Source organism: Sinohyriopsis cumingii, chromosome 3 (genome assembly GCF_028554795.1).
Source record: "Sinohyriopsis cumingii isolate HCF-2022 chromosome 3, ASM2855479v2, whole genome shotgun sequence".
Classification (NCBI taxonomy): domain Eukaryota; kingdom Metazoa; phylum Mollusca; class Bivalvia; order Unionida; family Unionidae; genus Sinohyriopsis; species Sinohyriopsis cumingii.
In genome coordinates, this window is record NC_142963.1 from 135,950,254 (window position 1) to 135,970,673 (window position 20,420).

Below are 20,420 nucleotides of genomic sequence, written 5' to 3' on the forward strand. Positions count from 1 at the left end.
ATTGTATAATTTTCTAATTGTAGACGATAGTTTATAAACGGTTGATTGGTACTTTTTGCATTATCTATTTAGAGATCAAACGCATCTGATGACATTTTTAAATTGATATGCCCAAGAATGATAGTTATCATTAAAATATGACTCGATAATACAAATATTTCTTTACCAATTTACTACGTAATACAAAATGACCCATTAACATATCGCTATGTATTACCATATCACTAGGTAATACAAATATTCCTTTACTAAATCATTTGTTAATACAGATATTTTATTACATACCACAGGGTAATACAAATATCCCAACACTTTCAACTACGTAGTTCAATCTAACTTTTAAATTGGAAATATATTATGAAATTTTATCATAATATTATCATGTAGGGAAGAGTCCTTGTCTGCACATATTCAGTTTTCAAACAGCTTGTGTACAGTGGAAACACATTATCCTTTAAAAACACAATGTAAAGGATACTTGACATATACAGGATAAAGGACTTTGATTTATTCTATATACATGCAGCATAGATACGGTACTTTGATTTATTATATATACATGCCACATCAGATACGGTACTTTGATTTATTCTAGATACATATCGTATAAGATACGGTACTTTGATTTAGACTAGATACATACTGTATAAGATACGGTACTTTGATTTAGACTAGATACCATACCGTATAAGAAATGGTACTTTGATATAGTATAGATACATTCCGAATAATACACGCTAATTCGATTAGTGTAAATACATACCGCATAATACACGGTAATAATATATGGTACTTTGATTTATTCTAGATACATAGCTCATAAGATACGGTACATTCATTTAGTCTAGATACATACAGCATAAGATACTGTACATTAATTTAATATCCGTGCATGCAGCAATATATATGGTACATATATTTAGTATAAATACATACCGCATACGATATGCATCTCTGATTTAGCCTAGATACATTCTGCATAAGATATAGTACTTTAATTTAGACTAGATGCATGCTGCATCAGATGTGGTATTATTATTTACTTTAGATATTTCTTCTTTTGTTAATTTTTGCTGTCTTGCATACAAAAAATGTGATGCCATGTTTCATCAGTTGTAAGCATGATATTAACCTTTTCAGATAAAATTTCTAAAATATATAAATCTCATGCTTATAATGTTGCATTTTTGCACATATGGGTTATCAGATATGTCAAATAGTTATGGATCTTCAAATCACTAGTGTTCAGTTTTGTGTTATTCAAATATTTTTTCTTTCATTAATATATATCCAATCATGATGGGAAAACTTAGAAAATAATAAAATTATATATATATATGTATATGTATATATGTATGTATATATATATATATATATATATATATATATATATATATATATATATATATTCTCTGATATTCATTGTTGCAGGTCATTATGGCTGTGTCTTTAAAGGCTATCTAACTCTGCCTCGCGATGAAGGGGACATCCTTGTGGCCATTAAAACTCTTCACAGTAAGCACTATATTATTATATGACATAAGTTCATTATTCCCCCACCCACATAAATGTTAGATAGTATGCCCATCACCTAAAAATGCTGATACTTTTCTTTTAATCACTACACTCCCGTAATATTTACAAGCATTAATACCCTTCTGCCCCGCAGTGGAAATGACTCTTTAACATAGTGTTTTATTCCAATAGCATCGAAGAGTCATATGGATCATATTAAGTAAAATCAGTATCATAATAAATCAATATATTCTCACATTTTAGAGTTGCACTTTGTTTCGTTCAGCTGGTTTGTAATGTATAAGAGACCGAATCTTGTAAATGTAACTAGCATAGCGGTTTTTGTTGATCACCTTGACACGTGATATATATATATATATATATATATATATATATATATATATATATATATATATATATATATATATATATATATATATATATGTATATATAGTATGGTCCTCATCAAAGGATGTTTATGTCGATACATTCCATCACTGTTCTAGTAGTTTTTATTTGATTTCTTGCCACACGTGACTTATGATCTAGGGATCTTCATAGCATTTTATTACTGGTGTTGTCACATTTGATTTAGAGCTGGGTGTATTGTATGACATTATCTTGTAAATTACTTTCATAGTTTCAAATGCAGTTATATTTGTACATATTACAATGCTAATAGTAAGATGTTGAACACAGTTACCTATGCAATGTTGATAAAACAATGTTACCTATGCAATGTTGATAAAACACAGTTACATGTGGAATGTTGATAATACACTGTTATCAATGCAATGTTGATAATACACTGTAACTTATACAATGTCGATACAGCAATGTTACCTATGCAATGCTGATATTACACCGTTACCTATGCAATGTTGATAATACCCAGTTACCTATGCGATGTTGATAATACACGGTTAACTATGCAATGATAATAAAACACTGTTACCTATGCAATGTTGATAATACACTGTTACCTATGCAATGTTTATAAAACAATGTTACCTATGTAAAGTTGATAATACACTGTTATCTATGCAGTGTTGATCATACACTGTTACCTATGGAATGCTGATAATACATTGTTACCTAACCTATGCAATGTTGATAAAACATTGTTAGCTAAGCGATGTTGGTTAAAACTTATTGGCCTTGTGTAACTGCGTCTTTAAGAGACGGATGATACAATTTTGTGAACGAGGCTTGTTTTTTGTTTTAAACATCACTGACAAACTGGTACTTATTTTGGCTATACTGTGGAAATGCCCATGTTGACAACTAACGTATCTCCATGACTTTTAGACATTGTGATTTTTGTATAATTATCAGGACCCAACGTATAACATGCTCTTGTGAAATCTAGACGTTCAGTTTTCAATGAATTGCTCTGAAACGCATTGCATACATGGTAATACTCATACGATTTGCATCTTTACCACAAATGTTAGAAGCTACCTGTTTGAAATTAGTTACAGGTGATGCAATATATTGCAGAATTGTATGATACATGTAATGGATTTTGATGCATTGTAGCTGTATTGTCGAGGAATCCAAAAAGTTATTCATAGCCTGATGTGCATCGTATATTAATTAGCACAAGTTTTCTTATCGGTACTACTGCTAAATTAATTAGAAGATTATCATAAGACAGTACAATCGCATCTACAGCAAATTCTAATCAGTCGCAAATGAGGAAGGGGCTGCTTAAACCGTAGATATGACCACAAGAGTGTAAATGTTAAAACAAATTGATATTGCTACTCGTCCTGAATGAAAGTTCATTGGGTATTCACTAAACCATTTTGCATGAACTCTTCCTGGATCTGAATGAAAATAGTACTGACTTACTTCTTGTAATGCCTAGTTGGTCCTAAATGCAGTTAGTGCCAATTTTATACCAAATATCGCTGTAATGATCATCGTATTCTTTAAAACCTTGTTATTGCTACTCATCCTTAATGTATGCTCATATTGACATGGAGTGTAAACCATATTTCCAAATGATGTCGGGTTTCTCATTCATAAAAATGATTATCATCCAAAGATATACACATTGACCAGTCATCATGCTTTTCAGAATTGCTCTTGTATGTACATGGCTTTTGAATGTCTTCCTGCTTGAATCAGCTTGTTTGACATCAATTTCTTTTGCAACTGTACATTAAACTCATCTACTTAACTGGCTAGTCTCACTGCTAGTTGTAATTGAAAAGTACAATAGACGCGTCTCATTCTGTAGCTAGTCTGACAGTTGTGAGTGAATGCGACTATTGAACACAGCCATTTCCATCATGCGCTAGCCTGACTGTTAATTTAGATTGAAATTTTACAATAGTCTATTATCGTGGGTCTTTCTGGTTTTTACGTTGTTATCCCAGCTTGGTTATACACCATTTATACTGGCAGTCATGTATATTCCCAGCTTCGTTATGCACCATTTATACTGGCAGCCATGTTTAATTTATATTGTGCTATCAAATGGTGTTAAACCGTACAACAACAACAACAACAACAGTAGCATCATCTCCGACAACAGGGTATATGCCATGTGTATAGTAGTGGTGAGGGCATATGTACTTTAGAAACATAAATATAGTTTTAAATTTATTGCCATTTCTGACCTGGAGTAAGTGCATTGCGTATGATAAAATCTCGTGAAAGCAACGTGTTGTTATTTCGTCACCATACATTTACCAAAAGGTAAACTTATACATGTGAGAAAGCTTGTCAGCAACTTTCTATGGGCAGGTGGTTCTTCCCGGGTTCCCACTGAGGTCCTCCTTCAGCAAACAAATGGTCACCATGTATGTGCTATAATGTGCTGAAAAATAACGTTATACTCTACAAAAAACACATACAGGCACACATACTTAAATTTGTCCAATTAATAAACACTCTAGTTGTAGATTGAAGACAGTATTGTTAACACTATTATTCTAATAATAAGGGATCTCTTATATATATATATATATATAGATATATATATATACATGCACACACACCAAGAGTGGAAGAGACAGAGACAGAGCAAAAGAGAATGCTTATGAATGGTAATTGCTTCAAAGTTTTTCGAATAATCATATACGTTGAGATATAGGTAGAATAGCAGACGTGCAAAATAAGTTTCATAGTACATGTATTTATGGGAATCTAGCTATTTAATTATGATCATTGAATGGAATATGATTGTCAATATCTCACAGATAATCCTTCCGGATCCTACTTAATGCATTATATTATAGGAATTGCTGAGATTAATACATGTATCGTTTCTTCTCTCTTACTTGGAGATAAAGTAAAAATGACCAATAATGGAGTTGAAAGTTTGATTGTTTGTTCGTTTTGTTTTACTGTAGCAATAATCGCGTAAACAAAGGTAAAAAAAATGAAATGCATTATTTGTATGATGATTTGTGTATGGTTTAGTACTAAATAGTACATTCTTCAGATCCATCCATCTGTGCATGTCTTGGTGGATCCATTAACGTATATGTCATGTCATGCATAGCAAAACCTTCATTCATAAAATGTTGATATATGTACATAGATTCAGTTTTATATTCACTGTTCACAGAAAAGAATCTACGTGACATCGACGTCGATGCATTTCTAAGAGAAATTATGATAATGAAGGAAATCCACCATCCCAATGTGCTCCGACTTTTAGGGATATGTCTAGGACTAAAGGACATACCGATGATGGTCCTTCCGTTCATGGAGCACGGTGATATCCTAACCTACATCAGGGATGAAATGAATGTAAGCATTTCGTCTTAACCCTAAAATTATCTTGCTTGGCGGAATTATTGTTTATAAATTTTGCACAATTGAATTTTTGTACAATCAACAACGACATGTTTTATGATCGCCATCTGTAGTATACAACAGCTTTGAAATCGTCCAGGTTAAATTTTAAGATATTTGACAGTTTTGTAGATATTGCCAAGTAAAAATTCAAAAATAACCCCATATAAGATGTATTGCTTACTGTGTAATTGATATTCATATAGCATAATATCATCCATTTACTTTTGAACATTGACTTCCTATATTTATATAAGATTTAACCTATGTAACATTACAGTTAGAAATCAAAACTGCTATCAGCAATGATTCCATTTTGTCTTCTACACGGTGTTCAAAGGAGTCAAACCCCTTTAATATAGTTCAAACTTTTTATTTTTCTGTCTTTTTGTCTTCGAGACCCCAACTGTTACAGATCTGATTCAATTTGGGATTGGCATTGCGGAGGGAATGGCATATCTATCAGATCACAAGTTTATCCACAGAGATTTAGCGGCCAGAAACTGCATGTAAGTCTCTGAAACTATATACAACATGTGTCTTCACTATATTCGCTAAGAGGTTTAGATTCTATTGCAAGTTTAAGCTTTTAAAAAATGTAAGAGAGGAAAACCTTTGTTAACAGAGATGATTTCAAGATATGTGATTGTCCAAAAATGCCACGATATTGCTCTGCTTTAAAAATATAAAGAAAACAAAAATATGCTAAAAGCTTTGAGAAGTACACACAGACTTGTAGCTAGTCTTTGAATACAATAGGCAAAAAATTATAATATCGGTGAAAACTAAACGATTAAGATAGTGTTAATTAACTGGCTTAAAGCAGGATTTACTACACCTCTCCTTCGGTAACTCGCACACATTAGGGTCCAAAACATCGATCGTACTATGAGCGTGTTATAGAGGGAATGGTGGATATTACAATCGTGCTTAATTGTAAGATTTATTATAATGTTTCTATAGTTTTAAAATACAGTTTTATTGTTTTGTCATTTTCATTGAATAGATAATATAGTGAACAACATAACCTGTGTATCTGATTTATCAGCAGCATGTAGACTTATTATAAACATATTGTAGTACGTATTAAGTATGCTTTTCGATCCTTCTGTGGCACTGTTACTTTTAAAAGGTTGGATGAAGAACTAAATGTGAAGGTGGCAGATTTTGGTCTATCCAGGGAAATTTACGAGAGGGAGTACTACACCAGTGGCAACACGAAAACCAAACTCCCCATGAGGTGGATGGCACCAGAGAGTCTGGAGAAAGCAACTTACAGCACAAAGTCAGATGTGGTAAAATTGTTATTTACCCATGAGTAAATTTATTACGTTTGCATATGCGGAATTGAGCAACAAGCCAATATGCATGTATAAAGGTCTCTTTTAGACTGAACCTTACTCAGCTAGATAGTCATCTCAAATGTACTGGCTAGGTTTAAGATAAAAAATATGAAATAATGTTCACAAAAGAAAACTCAAAATATATTATTAGGATACATAATCGCAAGGTACCAGTCAAAGTCAGGTGTGCTGTTTAGATCCCAAGTTCAGAGCTTAAGAAATAAAGTCAAATGCAGTGAGTTCCATTTATTTCCGGTTTAAGAGCTATCAAACAAATATTTATAAAACAACTTGACCGTCTTTTTTACATCTTTAATTAGAAAATATTAAAAGTTATTAACATTTTGCATCAATTTGTTGAATTTCGTTTCGCCTTTGTTTAAAATAGTTTACATTTAACCCTCAGAAATATACTATCCTGACAAACATTCGTTTCTGAAATTAACCATCACAAGTTTACCATCTTGACCTGCGCTCTTTTCAACAGAGACAAGGTCATGCTTGTTCAGTACAATGATATTGTTTTACAATGAAATGTAAAGATGATGACTCATCAAGCATGTTCTAAGAGCATGAACGTCTGAAGAAGTTACCTTGATAACGAGTACAGTGTTAATGTGTTATCATAATATTTTTGTACCGCAGCTGGTTGTGCTAAAACGTAAAAACCTGTTGTTTTTGTCACCAAAAACAATCTAGGTCACAATGAACTAAAGTTGTATACAACAAATGAAACTATACTGTACAAAAGTTATTTCAGGTTCTCTACAAATAAAATAAAAACAAAATATATATACCACATTTAATTTTTCCGTGTAAGATGATCTCGCTAAACCGTGTCGATGACAATTTTTTTATGCTGCATACTGCTCGAGATAGTGCTAATAACTGCAGCTGTTTCCCGTAGTCGGTGATGACTTTGCTCGTCTTGGACTTGAGGGGGGCTGTCGCCTTCTTGATACCCTCATGCATGCCTCTTGTATCACCGGTATCTGCAGCTGTCTGTATACTGGTGCAGAGGTTCAGCCAGTAGGTGTTTGCGCAGTGGCAGGCGGTATGTTGCTCATTGTTCCTGGCAGTCCTATGGACTTGCAGTGTAATAGGGATAGCTGCAGCCTCGTATGATAGGAGGGCTTTCCTCCTTGCCTCAGTCAGGGGCTGCATCTACTCCCATTTGTTTTCATACCTGTCGGCATTTTTGTGCTCCTACTTCCTGTATGCATTTATGGCTACATTGTACACAGCGTCACGGATGCAGGACAACTTAGAGTTGATGGTGTCATCAGGTGTCGGTTAGTTGATAGTTTTCTGCGGTTTGCTGATTAACTGCTGTGTTTGCTCTGGGTTACATGCACATCAGGTATTGATTGATGTGCGAACCTTCTTCTTGGCGTTGGCAGCTTCTTGGTTATAATTCGCACCTTCCTGCCCACGAGGGAATGGTCAGTGTTGCAGTCAGCACTGTGGAAGCTGCGGGTGTTGAGGACACTGGACAGTTCCGCATGCCTTGTGATGAAGAGGTCTGTCTGGTGCCAGTGGTGAAAACGTGGTTGTCTCCATGACACCTGGTTGATCTCCTTGCATTTGAAGAAGGTTTTGGTCACACATAGGCTGTAGGAGCAGCATATATCCAGCAGTCGCTGACCATTCTTGTTGATCTTGCCCCTTCAGCGAGAACCGAGACTTGATGACCAGGCGTCTTATTCAGCTCCCACAAAAACATTTTAATCTCCTAGTAGGAAGAAGCCTTCAGTGCTGCAGATACTGAATATTGCCTGATCCAGAACCTCGTTGATCTTCTCTCTCTCCTCGTTGGTGGAGTAGAGGGATGGGTCATTCACGCTGTCGATGTTGACTGAGCCTGAAGATGTTGACAGCCGGAGGGCATGGATTCTCTCAGTACCTGACGACGGAGGTTTAATGATGGCGACTTGCGTGTTATTTACATCAGAGCCGACACAATGCTGCCTAGGTTTGTCCAAGGCCTTCCCTTGACAAAATAGCATGTAATTGGCGTCCCTGATGGTGCCACTGTCGGCCAGTCGGGTCTCCTAGAGGCAGGCAATATCGACGTTCAGTCGGGAGAATTATCTGTCAATGACGGCAGTCTTCTATGTGTTGGCAATCTGATGCAGATCAGAGGTGAATCCATTACACATGATCCTGATGTTCCAGCTTGTGAAACGAAGAGCTGGTGTCATATCTTCTTTGAGTACTGTCTGGTGCGGAGTTTGTATCCCACTTGTTGAGATGGTTATCTAAGTTCCACGCATCCAGTGAAGCAGACAGGCCATGGCAGGCAGCACCTTACTGACCAGGGGTTGCCCAGCTTGAGGTGGACGGTAGCTGTCCAATGAGACATCATGATCTCTCCCACTTTCTCCCAAGCTCTACGCCAATTGTGCTTTGACCAAGAACCAGTAAACTGATACTTCCCTTGTGCTAACGCCTTATAATGACTCTGTAGTGTCCTCCCAATAGATCTACTAATCTGGGTAGGGTGGTATGGAGAATCAGCTGTTGTCCATGCAGCAGATAACCCCTCTCCATGCAGCTGGTGAACCCCAGGGACTGACGAATTCCAATACAGCTTTCCTGTCGGGTTTTACTCCCTTAGCCTTTCCGTGAGTGGGTATAGCCGCAATGGATCATATGTTTGAAATCTAAGTTTTCCTTTACCTAGATGAGCTACCATCCAAGATTTTTCCTTAATAGTGTTAAACAAATTGTCAAAAGTCTGCAAATCTGAGCATGTTATCTTTGTATAACCATAATAAACTATTCAAAGATTATTGTCTGTAACAACTGATAAACTATGCAAAGCTCATGTCTCTAAGTGTAATAGTTTTTGTGATATTATCCTTAAATATGTTATGGATTGACAAATTCATAGAGATTGGTATGCACTCGGTGCACTCACTATGGAGACAAAATAGTGATGTCATCAATAGTTTTAGAGTTATGGTGTGAATTGAAACGTGTGAAAAACCTCATCAAAATATTGAAACCGAATAGACACATCTTGACCACTAGTATACTTTGTTTAAAGCTTTTAACTGATGTATCTTAAAAAATTGTCAAGTTTGGTTTCAGAAACGAAAGTGTGAATGATAATGGACAACCAGACAAATGGGTAAATGTGTGGTAATACCATAGTGTGATACTCACCCAGAAAACAATTATACTATAATTGTTCAAGTTTCTCTTGCCAAGGTATATTTTGGCATTAATATCAGCTGAAACGTTAAGAAATACACCGGGAGAAGTTTGAAGTAAAATTCTTTGGTTGTCTTGTATCATGGATAGAGACCGTTATTATCTTACTTTTGGTTAAAATTTACATTATATATTTATGAGGGGTATTTAAGATGTTCTGAATGTGTTCTTATACTATAACGTTTTTATTATTCCTATCTCCAAATAACACACGATGTGACCAGATATGTTTAAACTAAATAATTTCAGCTGAAACAATGATTTCCCTTTTTAAACACATAGTTAAGGAGAAAATAGTTTTGATGGGAGAATACGGGCAGAGACCCCAAATAATTATGTAAATATGATTTATCTGCATTTTTGTGATGGTGTTAAATGCCTAGACATCCAGGTACCTGCTCAGACATTTGCTAGAATTATTGGTCATTGTAATGCCATGAAATTGTGGCCAACTGTTGTGGAATACTGCAAAGTCATCTGTTATGCACTCCTACCCAAGTTATCCATTTATTCCATGAAAACATACTGGCACATAAATCTGACATCAAGACAGACTTCTTGCAGCTGTAAGTCATTAGAACATTACCACATCTTTTATACAGCTATGATTTATTTACAAATGTTTTTGGCTGATTTATGTTATCAATTACTGAGGGTCAGATGACCTTTAAAATGCTTCATTCGGATGGAAATGCATTTTTCCAATTTATTTGCAAAATGAATGTGTTGTGGTGCATGTGGAGTAATTTGAAGGGAAATGCAGATATTCTGTTCACTAATAAAGGACTGAGTAATACAGTGCACTAATATGTATAATTTTGTAATACCCTAATATATAATATCTTGCATTTGTGCCATAATTTGTATGCATGGATATATATTGTCTTCTTAGAAATCATCTTCATTGCTATTTGTGTACTTGATACTGACTGCCATATTTATAAATATCACCCACATATATCTGAAGTAAAAAAAATGACAATTGTGTAAATTGTATTTTCTGTTCTTTGCAGTGGTCGTATGGGATAGTTCTTTGGGAATTGATGACAAGGTGGGTAACTCCATATTATGAAGTTGACAACTGGGACATCGTGCGGTACTTGCAGAAAGGGAGACGACTTCCTCAGCCTCAGTACTGTCCAGACAAATTGTAAGAAAATGTGGTTTAATAGAGAGGCATACTATTTTCAGTGAACTATCAGCTTGTAGAAAGGGATGACACTTTATCTATCTTTACCTTTTATTAGGAACACATTAAGCCACACTTCAATTTGATCACAGTCAATGTCATTAAACCTGCTGTTCCATGTTCAATTAGAGAACGTTTTATAAACAGGCCACCGAAGAGGCAAACATCCCAAAGAGGAAAGCGGACCTACGTAAACGTTCTAAAAACAAGCAAATGTTTTCTAAGTGATACTGACTGCCATACTGGTGGACAAGTGAACAGCTGTCGTAGTTACAGGCAGTTACTATATCCATTAGCGTGAACCCCCACAGGAAAAGGTGCCATCCACAAAACACACATGAAAATGATGTTATTTTCAGTAGGTCCTTTTCACGTGTCATTGGTGGGGACGAATACTTCAAATCCTTTTCTACAGAGGAAAGGGAAAGTCTTTGCACTGAAGTTTTGATATCTTACAAATTGTTTTCAAGGGCCTTCATATCAAATTACTGGCCCTTTCCCCATTGTAAAGAGCTGTCATTGTTACAAGCATCCCCGCAGACCCATTCAGAACTGTCTTTTTAAAGGAATCCCAGGGGATCCATTCAGAGCTGTGTATGTTACAGGCATCCCAGGAAACCTATTTAGAGATATGATTGTTAAATATATGCCAAATGACGCATTTAGAGTTTTCATTGTTACCAGCATCCCAGGTGAGCGATTCCGAGATGTCATTGCTTCAGGCAACCAATGGGATCTATTTAAAGTTGTCTTATCCCAGCCCTCAGTTTCACAATCAATCCATGGGTTGATTATACAGCTGCCTTTGTTACAGACATTTCTGGAGACCCAAGCAGAGGTGCCTTTTTATGGACATTCTATTCGATCCATTCAGTTCTGTCTTTGTTACAGCCATCCTGGTGGACCAGTGAAGAGATGTCATTGTTACAGGGAACTGTGGGGTTCACTGAATGGCCCTTCACATAAATGCACCAGTCGTCTGTTACATATAATTACTTAGTGACACCCATGTTCAAACTGGTTGTCCTTTTACATCAATGCATCAGCCAACTGTTACATAGAACTACTTAGTGACACCCATGTGCAACCTGAATGACACTTCACATCAAAGCGTCAGCCAAATGTTACGTAGAACCACTTAGTGACATCACGTGCAAACTGAATGACACTTCACATGAATACATCAGCCATCTGTTACATATAAGAACTTAGTGTCACCGATGCTGAAACTGAATGGCCCATCACATCACTGCATCAGCCAACTTTTACATATAAATACATAGTGATGCAAATGTGCAAACTGAATGGCACTTCACATCAATTATCTGTTACAAAGAACTACTTAGTGGCAATCATGTGCAAAAAGAATGGCCCTTCAAGTCAATGCATAAATCATATGTTACATATAACTACTTAGTGACACCAATGTGCAAACTGAATGGCCCTTCACATCAATACATCAGCCAACTGTTACATAGAACTACTTAGTGACACCGATGGGGAAACTGACTGGTCCTTCACATCAATGCATCAGTCAGCTGTTACATAGAACTACTTAGTGACACCCTGTTGTATGTCACCGCTCAATTGGCGTAGAGCAAGACGTCAGGGGTTGCTTCTGACGGTGGAAGTGACCAACATGTTTTACTGGACAGCTACCACCCGCCATAAACTGGGCAGCCTCCCATCGAATAAGTTGCCGTATTGCCACAGTTCGCCTGCCTTTGCTGGGTGCGTAAGACTTAAGGTACATGAGCACCTGAGAGTGGGCTGCAACTACAGCACCAAAAAATAACAGAAGAAAGCCAATAATGAAACCTCCAATCCTCAAGTTAGTTACCTGGAATATCCAGACCATGCTGACTGGGTTTTCATATGATATCCGGGCAATCAGATATGTTCGAAAGACTTCAGTCATTAACGACGAATTTGCAAGACTCGTGGTCGACTACCAGTTTCCCGGCCCCTCAGAGAAAAGAACAACACATACTTAAAGCAAGAAAGAGCGTTGGCGAAGCCAGAGAGCTTGTGTCGGATTCGCTGTCAGGAACACTCTGCTGGTGATGATAGAATCATGCCAACAAGGAAGTGGAAGATTGCTTTCCTTCCTCCTCCACACCACAAATGGATCTGTCAAACTGATCAGCGTTTACGCTCCCACACTAAGCACCTAGGCAGAAACCAACAATAAGTTTTACGATGAGTTAAACTCGCTCATCGACACATTTCCCAAGGAAGAGAATTTTATTTGGCTGGGCGACTTCAATGCTAGGGTGGGTGCCGACCTTGACTCTTGGCCCTCCTGTCTTGGCATATTTGGCGTTGGCAGATGACTGAGAATGGGCAGCGCCTTCTAGAGATGTGCTCGTACCACGACCTCAGCATCACCAATTCATTATTTCAGACCAAGCCATAGCCCAAATGGTCTTGGAGGTATCCCCGGTCTAAACACTGGCACCAGCTAAACTTGATCATTACAAGATGGTCAGCCATGAAGGGTGTGCTTTTTAAAAGTACCTTCCACAGTGCTGACTGGGACACCGACCACTCGGTGCGCTGCAAAACGAAGCTTCAGCCGAAGAAGATCCGCCGCTCTAGGCAAGAAAGTAACCACGCATATATGTGAGCAAAATGTCATATCCAGACAAGGCTGAGGAATTCACCTATGCTCTTTCCAAGACGTTTGATTCCGAACCTTCCAACGGCAGTGCCAAAGAAAGATGGGATCCTATGAGAGAGACTGTGTACAGCACAGCCACACGGATCTTTGGTGAAACGCAAAGAACAATGACTGGTTTGAGGCTAACTCCGCCACACTCATGACAGCCATAGAAGAGAGTCACAGTGCTCACCTGCAATACAAGCGATCCCCATGCCAGAAGACACTACAGGCATACAGGTCTACCAGAAGCAAAGTGCGGAGATTAGTACGGTAGTGTGCCAATGAATACTGGCTTCAGTTCTGTCAGAGCATCCAGTCAGCAGCATATATCGGAAACATTAGAGTCATGGACGACGGCATAAAGAAAGCAATGGGTCCCAAGAAGAAAGTGACAGCACCACTGAAGTCTGCCACAGGCGATACCATCCACAACAAGGGCAAGGTGATGCAGCTTTCGGTGGAATACTACTCTGAACTGTACTCCAGAGAGAACCACGTGACCAATGATGACCTCAGTGCTCTTGAAAACCAGCCTCTCATGGCCGAACTAGATGAGAAATATACTGTAGCCGAACTAAGGAAGGCCTTAGAAAAACTGTCCTTGTGTAAAGCCCAAGGGAAGGATGGCATCCCATCAGAAGTTATCAAGAGCCGCTGTAGCGTGCGGCTCACACATTTGCACGACCTTCTCTGCCAGTGCTGAGATGAGGATGCAGTGCCTCAGGACCTGAGAGAGACACCAACATCGCAACCCTATACAAGAACAAGCGCGACAGAAGCGACTTCAATAACTACAGGGGCATATGCCTTCTCAGCATCGTGGGTAAAGTTTTCGCACGCGTCATCCTGAACAGACTGCAGCTGGTTGCAGACAGAGTGTATCCAGAGTTGCAGTGAGGGTTCGGCGCAGAGAGGTCCACAGTCGACATAATCATCTCCGTCAGGCAACTGCAGAAAAAAGCAGAGAACAACACAGACAATTCTTCCTGGCCTTTATAGGCCCTACCAAGGCGTTCGATCTGGTCAGCATAGACGGACTCTTCACAAAGCTGCTAAGTATGATCCAATCCTTCCACGACGACATGAAATGCACAGTGCAGTACATTGACCTAACATCCGATCCGTTTGACATACGCAGTTTAATGAAACAGGGCTGAGTTCTTGCCCCCACGGTTTTCAGCATCTTCTTCTCAGTCTTGCTCAAGCACGCCTTCGGGACGTCCACAGAAGGGATATACATGCACACGCGATAAGACGGCAAACTGTTCAACCTGGCACGAATGAAGGCAAAGAGCAAAGTGCATGAAGTCACCATCAGGGACATGCTCGTCGTTGATGCTGTTGCACTCGCCACCAACACAAAAGCTGAGCTACAGCCCCTGAAAGACTGCTTTGCTAAAGCATGATATGAGTTTGGGTTGACCACAAACCTAAAGGAAACAAATTTGATGGTTCAGGATCATCATCAACAACTACGAACTTGAGGTGGTCAGTCAGTTCGTGTATCTCGGCTCTTCCATTAGCAACAACCTCTCGCTCGATGGTGAACTCAACAAGCGGATCGAAAAATAATACAAAACACTCTCCAGGTTGTCACAGAGAGTGTGGAACAACTGCATGCTGACATTGAACATCAGGATCAAAGTGCACCGTGCCTGCTTGCTAAGCACTCTCTTGTACGCCAGTGAAACCTGGACTATATACGCCTCACAGGAGAAAAGACTAAGCGCCTTTAACATCCGATGCCTCCGACGCATACTCGGGATCACCTGGAGCTATCGCGTAACAAATAAACATTATGTCACGACGGTTCGTTAATATGCTTTATAAAGGTTTTCATATTTTTTGTAATGCTACCCAAATTCAATGGCTGATTAGGATTATTTAATAGAACTATGTGTTGTCATCATGCCAGGATACTCTCTGTCAAACGTGTTTAAATCATATCTTGCGAATTCTAATAAAATACCATTTGAAGACCTTTTGGGATGCGGGGGCACCAAGGCTGCATTATTTGATACAAGAGCACCAGTTTTTATTCAGACTTGATATCGTTTAGGTCAGGACATTTACTTTAACACTTGGTCAAATTCATGTCAGCACATTTACATAGTCATGTAATGGTGTGTTCAATTAGTTGTTTAGATCGTAGTGGGTTTGAAGGTATTCTGTTTTAGTAACCACATTTATTGCTGAATCGGTATCATTTATACGAACTTATAAGTGTTTCATGCCAGGATATGTTGTCTCATGGTCATCATGTGACACACAAGCACCAGTCTCAGGGCCATACAATGACCTAAATTGGCCCTATGGCCACGAGAGCTAAACATATTTTAGTCCATGTGACAAATCAACAGTAAATAGGATCTAACTTAGTTCACTTAGACCACTGGCCTTGATAACTTATAATGATTTTGTATGTGCATATCACATTTCCTTTCTATAGTCCATGTGAGAAATCGACAGTAAAAAGTGTCTAACTTAGTTCACTTAGCCCTATGGCCAACTGAGATAAATGAGTTTAGGCTGTGCAGAAGAAATTTCATTTGTTTAGCACATGCTGTCAATGGAACCTGTTCAGACAAACATCTATGGAGCACAGTCTGACAGTCAGTTTGTTAATATAGTTATACCCATTGTAGTTTGACAAAATTAACATGGGTAAACTTTTGAAGTTGTCACCAAAACCATATTTTACCCTCACCTTTGTTACCAGAGGACAAAGAGGACATTGTTTCCATTTTGAAAACATATGGAGAGATAATGCCTTTATTGCCTTTTCTCTCTCCAGTGCAAAACTCAGATAATGGTGTATGTTATCACAAGGAATACAGACTAGACAGTGTGTCAGACTTTAACAAAGGTATTGCAGTATCAATATTTGAATAGCAAAATATATAGCTGGACAATTAATTATGTATGTCTTTCACACTGTCTGTATCATGCCGTATGTCAGTAATGTTTAGCTAATGTTCCTATACCATCCTAGTTTAAACCATTACATACAATCATAAAGATGTTTGTATTAATCATCAACTCTGCATGTCACGTGGGATAAATCTACTTGCTATTGCTAATTTTAGTTAGTTTGCATTTTATGCACTATAATTGTGACCATAAGAGTTCAGAAACACCTCATGGTATCCAAACAAGTATTGTCCTGGCAGGTTCCATGACTCATGCATGCCAGTCCACCACATAGCAATACTCACCGCAATCAAATATGACCGATGTACTAAAACTAGACAACATTTAAACGAATTCTACTACACAACAAAACTGTTGAGCAAAATCTGACCAATTATTACAGAAATTATACTGCGATACGTGCCTTTTGGAGAACCAAATAGTGCTAATATGATATCCAATATGGCCCTCATTCCTATAACTTTTGAACAACATTCAGAAAACGTTTAATACACCGTTCAATATAATACTTTTAAAAATGCTAATGCCGAATTAGATTTAACTAATGCTGCTAAACAAAAACTGTTCAATGTTTCTCCTCAAAACATGCTCAACTGGATTATTTTCCAAATGAAAAAATTAATTGAAATATGTCATCATATATGGCCATCATTGCAAAAGGAACAAAGGAATTTACACAACTGTTTCTCATACAGTGTCCAATAGAATTTGACCAACTTTTACAGAAAGCATTAAGATAAGGCCCTTCAGAATGCTAAAGAATAATGATGGAGTGTCACATTGACAACGTCGAAAACATTGGCGAAATTTTAATTAATTTTGCTTATGACATAAGCAATGACAAACACTGGAAGAAACGTATACAGACCATGGTTTAGTAGCCAAACACTCTTTCATTTGATTGTTATGCAAATATCATTCACTTGGGTAGTATCAGATAGGCTTGTGCCTCTTGCTTTAGTATCAATTAAAAGCAACAGAACTATATTTCAGGTACGTTATCATGCAGACATGTTGGCTAGTTGACCCACAGGATCGGCCTACCTTTAATGTGTTAGCAAGGGAGATAACCGATATGTTGTCTGTTGCGGAACATGACATGCAGCAAGGTTTGCTGAAAATAGACATTCATTGTTCTCGTTTTAATCAAGCTGACTTCGCAAAGTTCCATTACGCATATGATCCCACCTACCTGGAGCCGTCTACAAAACATGAACGTATAGATGGTGGTATTAGTGGAAATGACTACATGGAAGTATCTGATGACACCAGTGATGTGCAAATTGATCCAACGGATGGTACACATGGTAAAAACAAAACTGAGCCTTATGATTACGCTTATGATGACACCTACCTGAAGACGCCTAGACAAACTGAACCTATAGGTGTTGCTAATAGTGGCAACGGCTACATGGAAGTATTTGATGACACCAGTAATGTGCAAATTGATCCAACTGATGCTGCTAATGGTAACAACAAAACTGAACTTTACTAATATTGAAAGAAAAACTTACCATAAAAAAGAACTAGCCTTGAGGACTATGAACATGATAACTATAAAGGGATGACAAAGATAATCCTTTTAACTTGACAAATTCTTGCCGACAAAAGTGAATGCCAAGAAACTGACAACATTAGGAAGAGGATACATGAACATGGAGGACAGATTTATACGGGATTCATCAAAGTCTAGAGCAATGAATATTCACAATTGTTGTATATTTTGAAAAGTATGGTTTTCTTCTAATGATCCAATTTTTGAAAATTTATATAATCTTTTGCATATAATATGTCATATAATGTTAGATATTATATTATGTACAATATATTATTATTAGTATTGCTATTATTATTATTATTGTTATTATTATTATTATTGTTACTAATTTTACATATGAAAACATGCACAAATATACCAAAATCTAAAATAATAACAAGAGACTTTAGTGGGGTCAATATCTCTCCGATGGCCAATATCCCTATAAAAGATTAATGCAAAATGAGTTGGCATACAAATATTGATGAGTATGGTACTTGCGGGCGATACATTTTTTCTGTTTTAGGCAAATAACAGGCATATTTGACGACGCATTTTGTTCAATGTGGTATTGTTCTTTTTTTAAGACTGTATCATTTTTGTAATGACAACCACATTTGATGACGTTTGCATACAAAACCCCACTCCACCCCTACCCCCGATGCAGAACCATAAGATAATCTCAGTTTGCCTCATGGTCATGCGGCCAAAATCTCTCTAGGAACAATCAGGAAAAGATCGTTTCTTCACAATAAATTAATGATATGGCACATTTCCGCAATATAACTATAAAGAATAAATTATATTATTGCAAAACTTTACATGTAATTTAGAGTCAAACTTGCACCTCATAAACGTGCAGTAATACCTGTTTAGTTCAGATATACTTTTATTTTGTCCGTTATTGGTAAATATCATCCTTTATATTCTGGATCCATTTGCAACTATATTTTTTTGTATATCTTTGTATCCTCAGTATATCCGACCCAGTTATACCTGTATTTACATTGTATCCTCAGTATCTTTGATCCAGTTACACCTGTATTTACATTGCATCCTCAGCACCTTGGATCTAGTTACACCTACATTTACATTGTATACTCAGTATTTTAAATCCAGTTATACTTGTCTTTACCTGTATTTACATGGTAACCTCAGTATAAACGCCAATTTACACCTGTATTTGCATAGTATCCTCAGAGTCTTAGATCATTTGCACCTGTATTTGCATTATATTATCAGTATCTTAGATCCAGTTATATCTGTATTTACAATGTATCCTCAATATCGTGGATCCATTTACACCTGTCTTTACATTGTATCCTTAGAGTCTTAGATCCAGTTACACCTTTATTTACATTGTATCTTTAGTGTCTTTGATCTGTGTACACCTGTATTTGCATTGGGTTCTCAATATCTTGAATCCAGTTACACATAACATCTGGAAAATTAGTATGCATATACATCTTATGGAGGGTAATTTGATCACATCAAAATTAGGTCAATCTCAACTAATATCCAAGTTTGAGTGAACAGCTTTACGAATTACTCTTCTTGTCTTTGCCTGACACCATCTTATGTTTTATTAATTCATCGAGGTGAAGAACATTTCCTTCACTACTATAAAGAGAAGGTTATAACTTTTCAATTTCTGTTGATGACTTTTTTAATCTTCCATTTAGATTCAGTTTTCAATTTCTCTGAAGTCAGTTTTACTTTCTTCAGTTAACAAAAATAAAACATACCTAAGAGTTATTTCCCTAACCAGTTATTGGTTTTCCTATAAACCTTCAGTTGATGTTAGTATTTAGTATATGATGTAACTGATAGCCTAAAATGTGTAGCATGTTTTAAGTCTTTAACTTTAGGAAGGAATATTGTTAACTTGCGTAGTGGATTTTCTGCTTGGAGTTTTAAATTGTTCTTAAATCGAATCTCAAACTTCTATTCAAGGAGAAATTTACTGAAACCTTCTTCATTCATTGGACTGGAAGATACTTAGATGCTTATTATACCATCAACGTTTTAGAGCAAAACGGGCCCGAATTCGAACTACACATACGTTTTGAATATAATGTGATCAAAGGAGTAAATATATGTTGTTAAACTCTTTATAAGCTGAAGACTCCATGGTTTCATTTGAATGGCTTACACATAAATAGAAGTCAGCTGTAAGTCTAATAGACGGACATGTGAAAGTAATTCCAATAAACATGT

The 20,420-nt window shown here is 37.1% G+C and overlaps 3 protein-coding genes across 3 annotated transcripts in view; all 3 read left to right on the plus strand.

The window, feature by feature from the left end:
• LOC149803925 (hepatocyte growth factor receptor-like) overlaps nt 1-5,298 on the plus strand; it is an 85,414-nt gene extending 80,116 nt beyond the window's left edge. Inside the window, exons 13-14 of the mRNA XM_089954007.1 lie at nt 1,432-1,515; nt 5,096-5,298. Coding sequence (XP_089810133.1) covers nt 1,432-1,515; nt 5,096-5,298 — 287 coding nt within the window. The remainder of the gene's footprint in view (nt 1-1,431; nt 1,516-5,095) is intronic.
• A 432-nt stretch (nt 5,299-5,730) lies between these two features.
• LOC149803926 (hepatocyte growth factor receptor-like) lies at nt 5,731-6,647 on the plus strand. Its single transcript, XM_089954008.1, has 2 exons — nt 5,731-5,834; nt 6,458-6,647. The coding sequence occupies exons 1-2, from the start codon at nt 5,776-5,778 to the stop codon at nt 6,645-6,647; spliced, it is 249 nt and encodes an 82-aa protein (XP_089810134.1). The 5' UTR covers nt 5,731-5,775.
• A 1,460-nt stretch (nt 6,648-8,107) lies between these two features.
• On the plus strand, nt 8,108-18,161 carry LOC149803927 (uncharacterized). The gene is made up of 3 exons (XM_089954009.1): nt 8,108-8,188; nt 10,898-11,034; nt 17,660-18,161. The coding sequence occupies exons 1-3, from the start codon at nt 8,108-8,110 to the stop codon at nt 18,159-18,161; spliced, it is 720 nt and encodes a 239-aa protein (XP_089810135.1).
• Nucleotides 18,162-20,420: the final 2,259 nt, after the last annotated feature.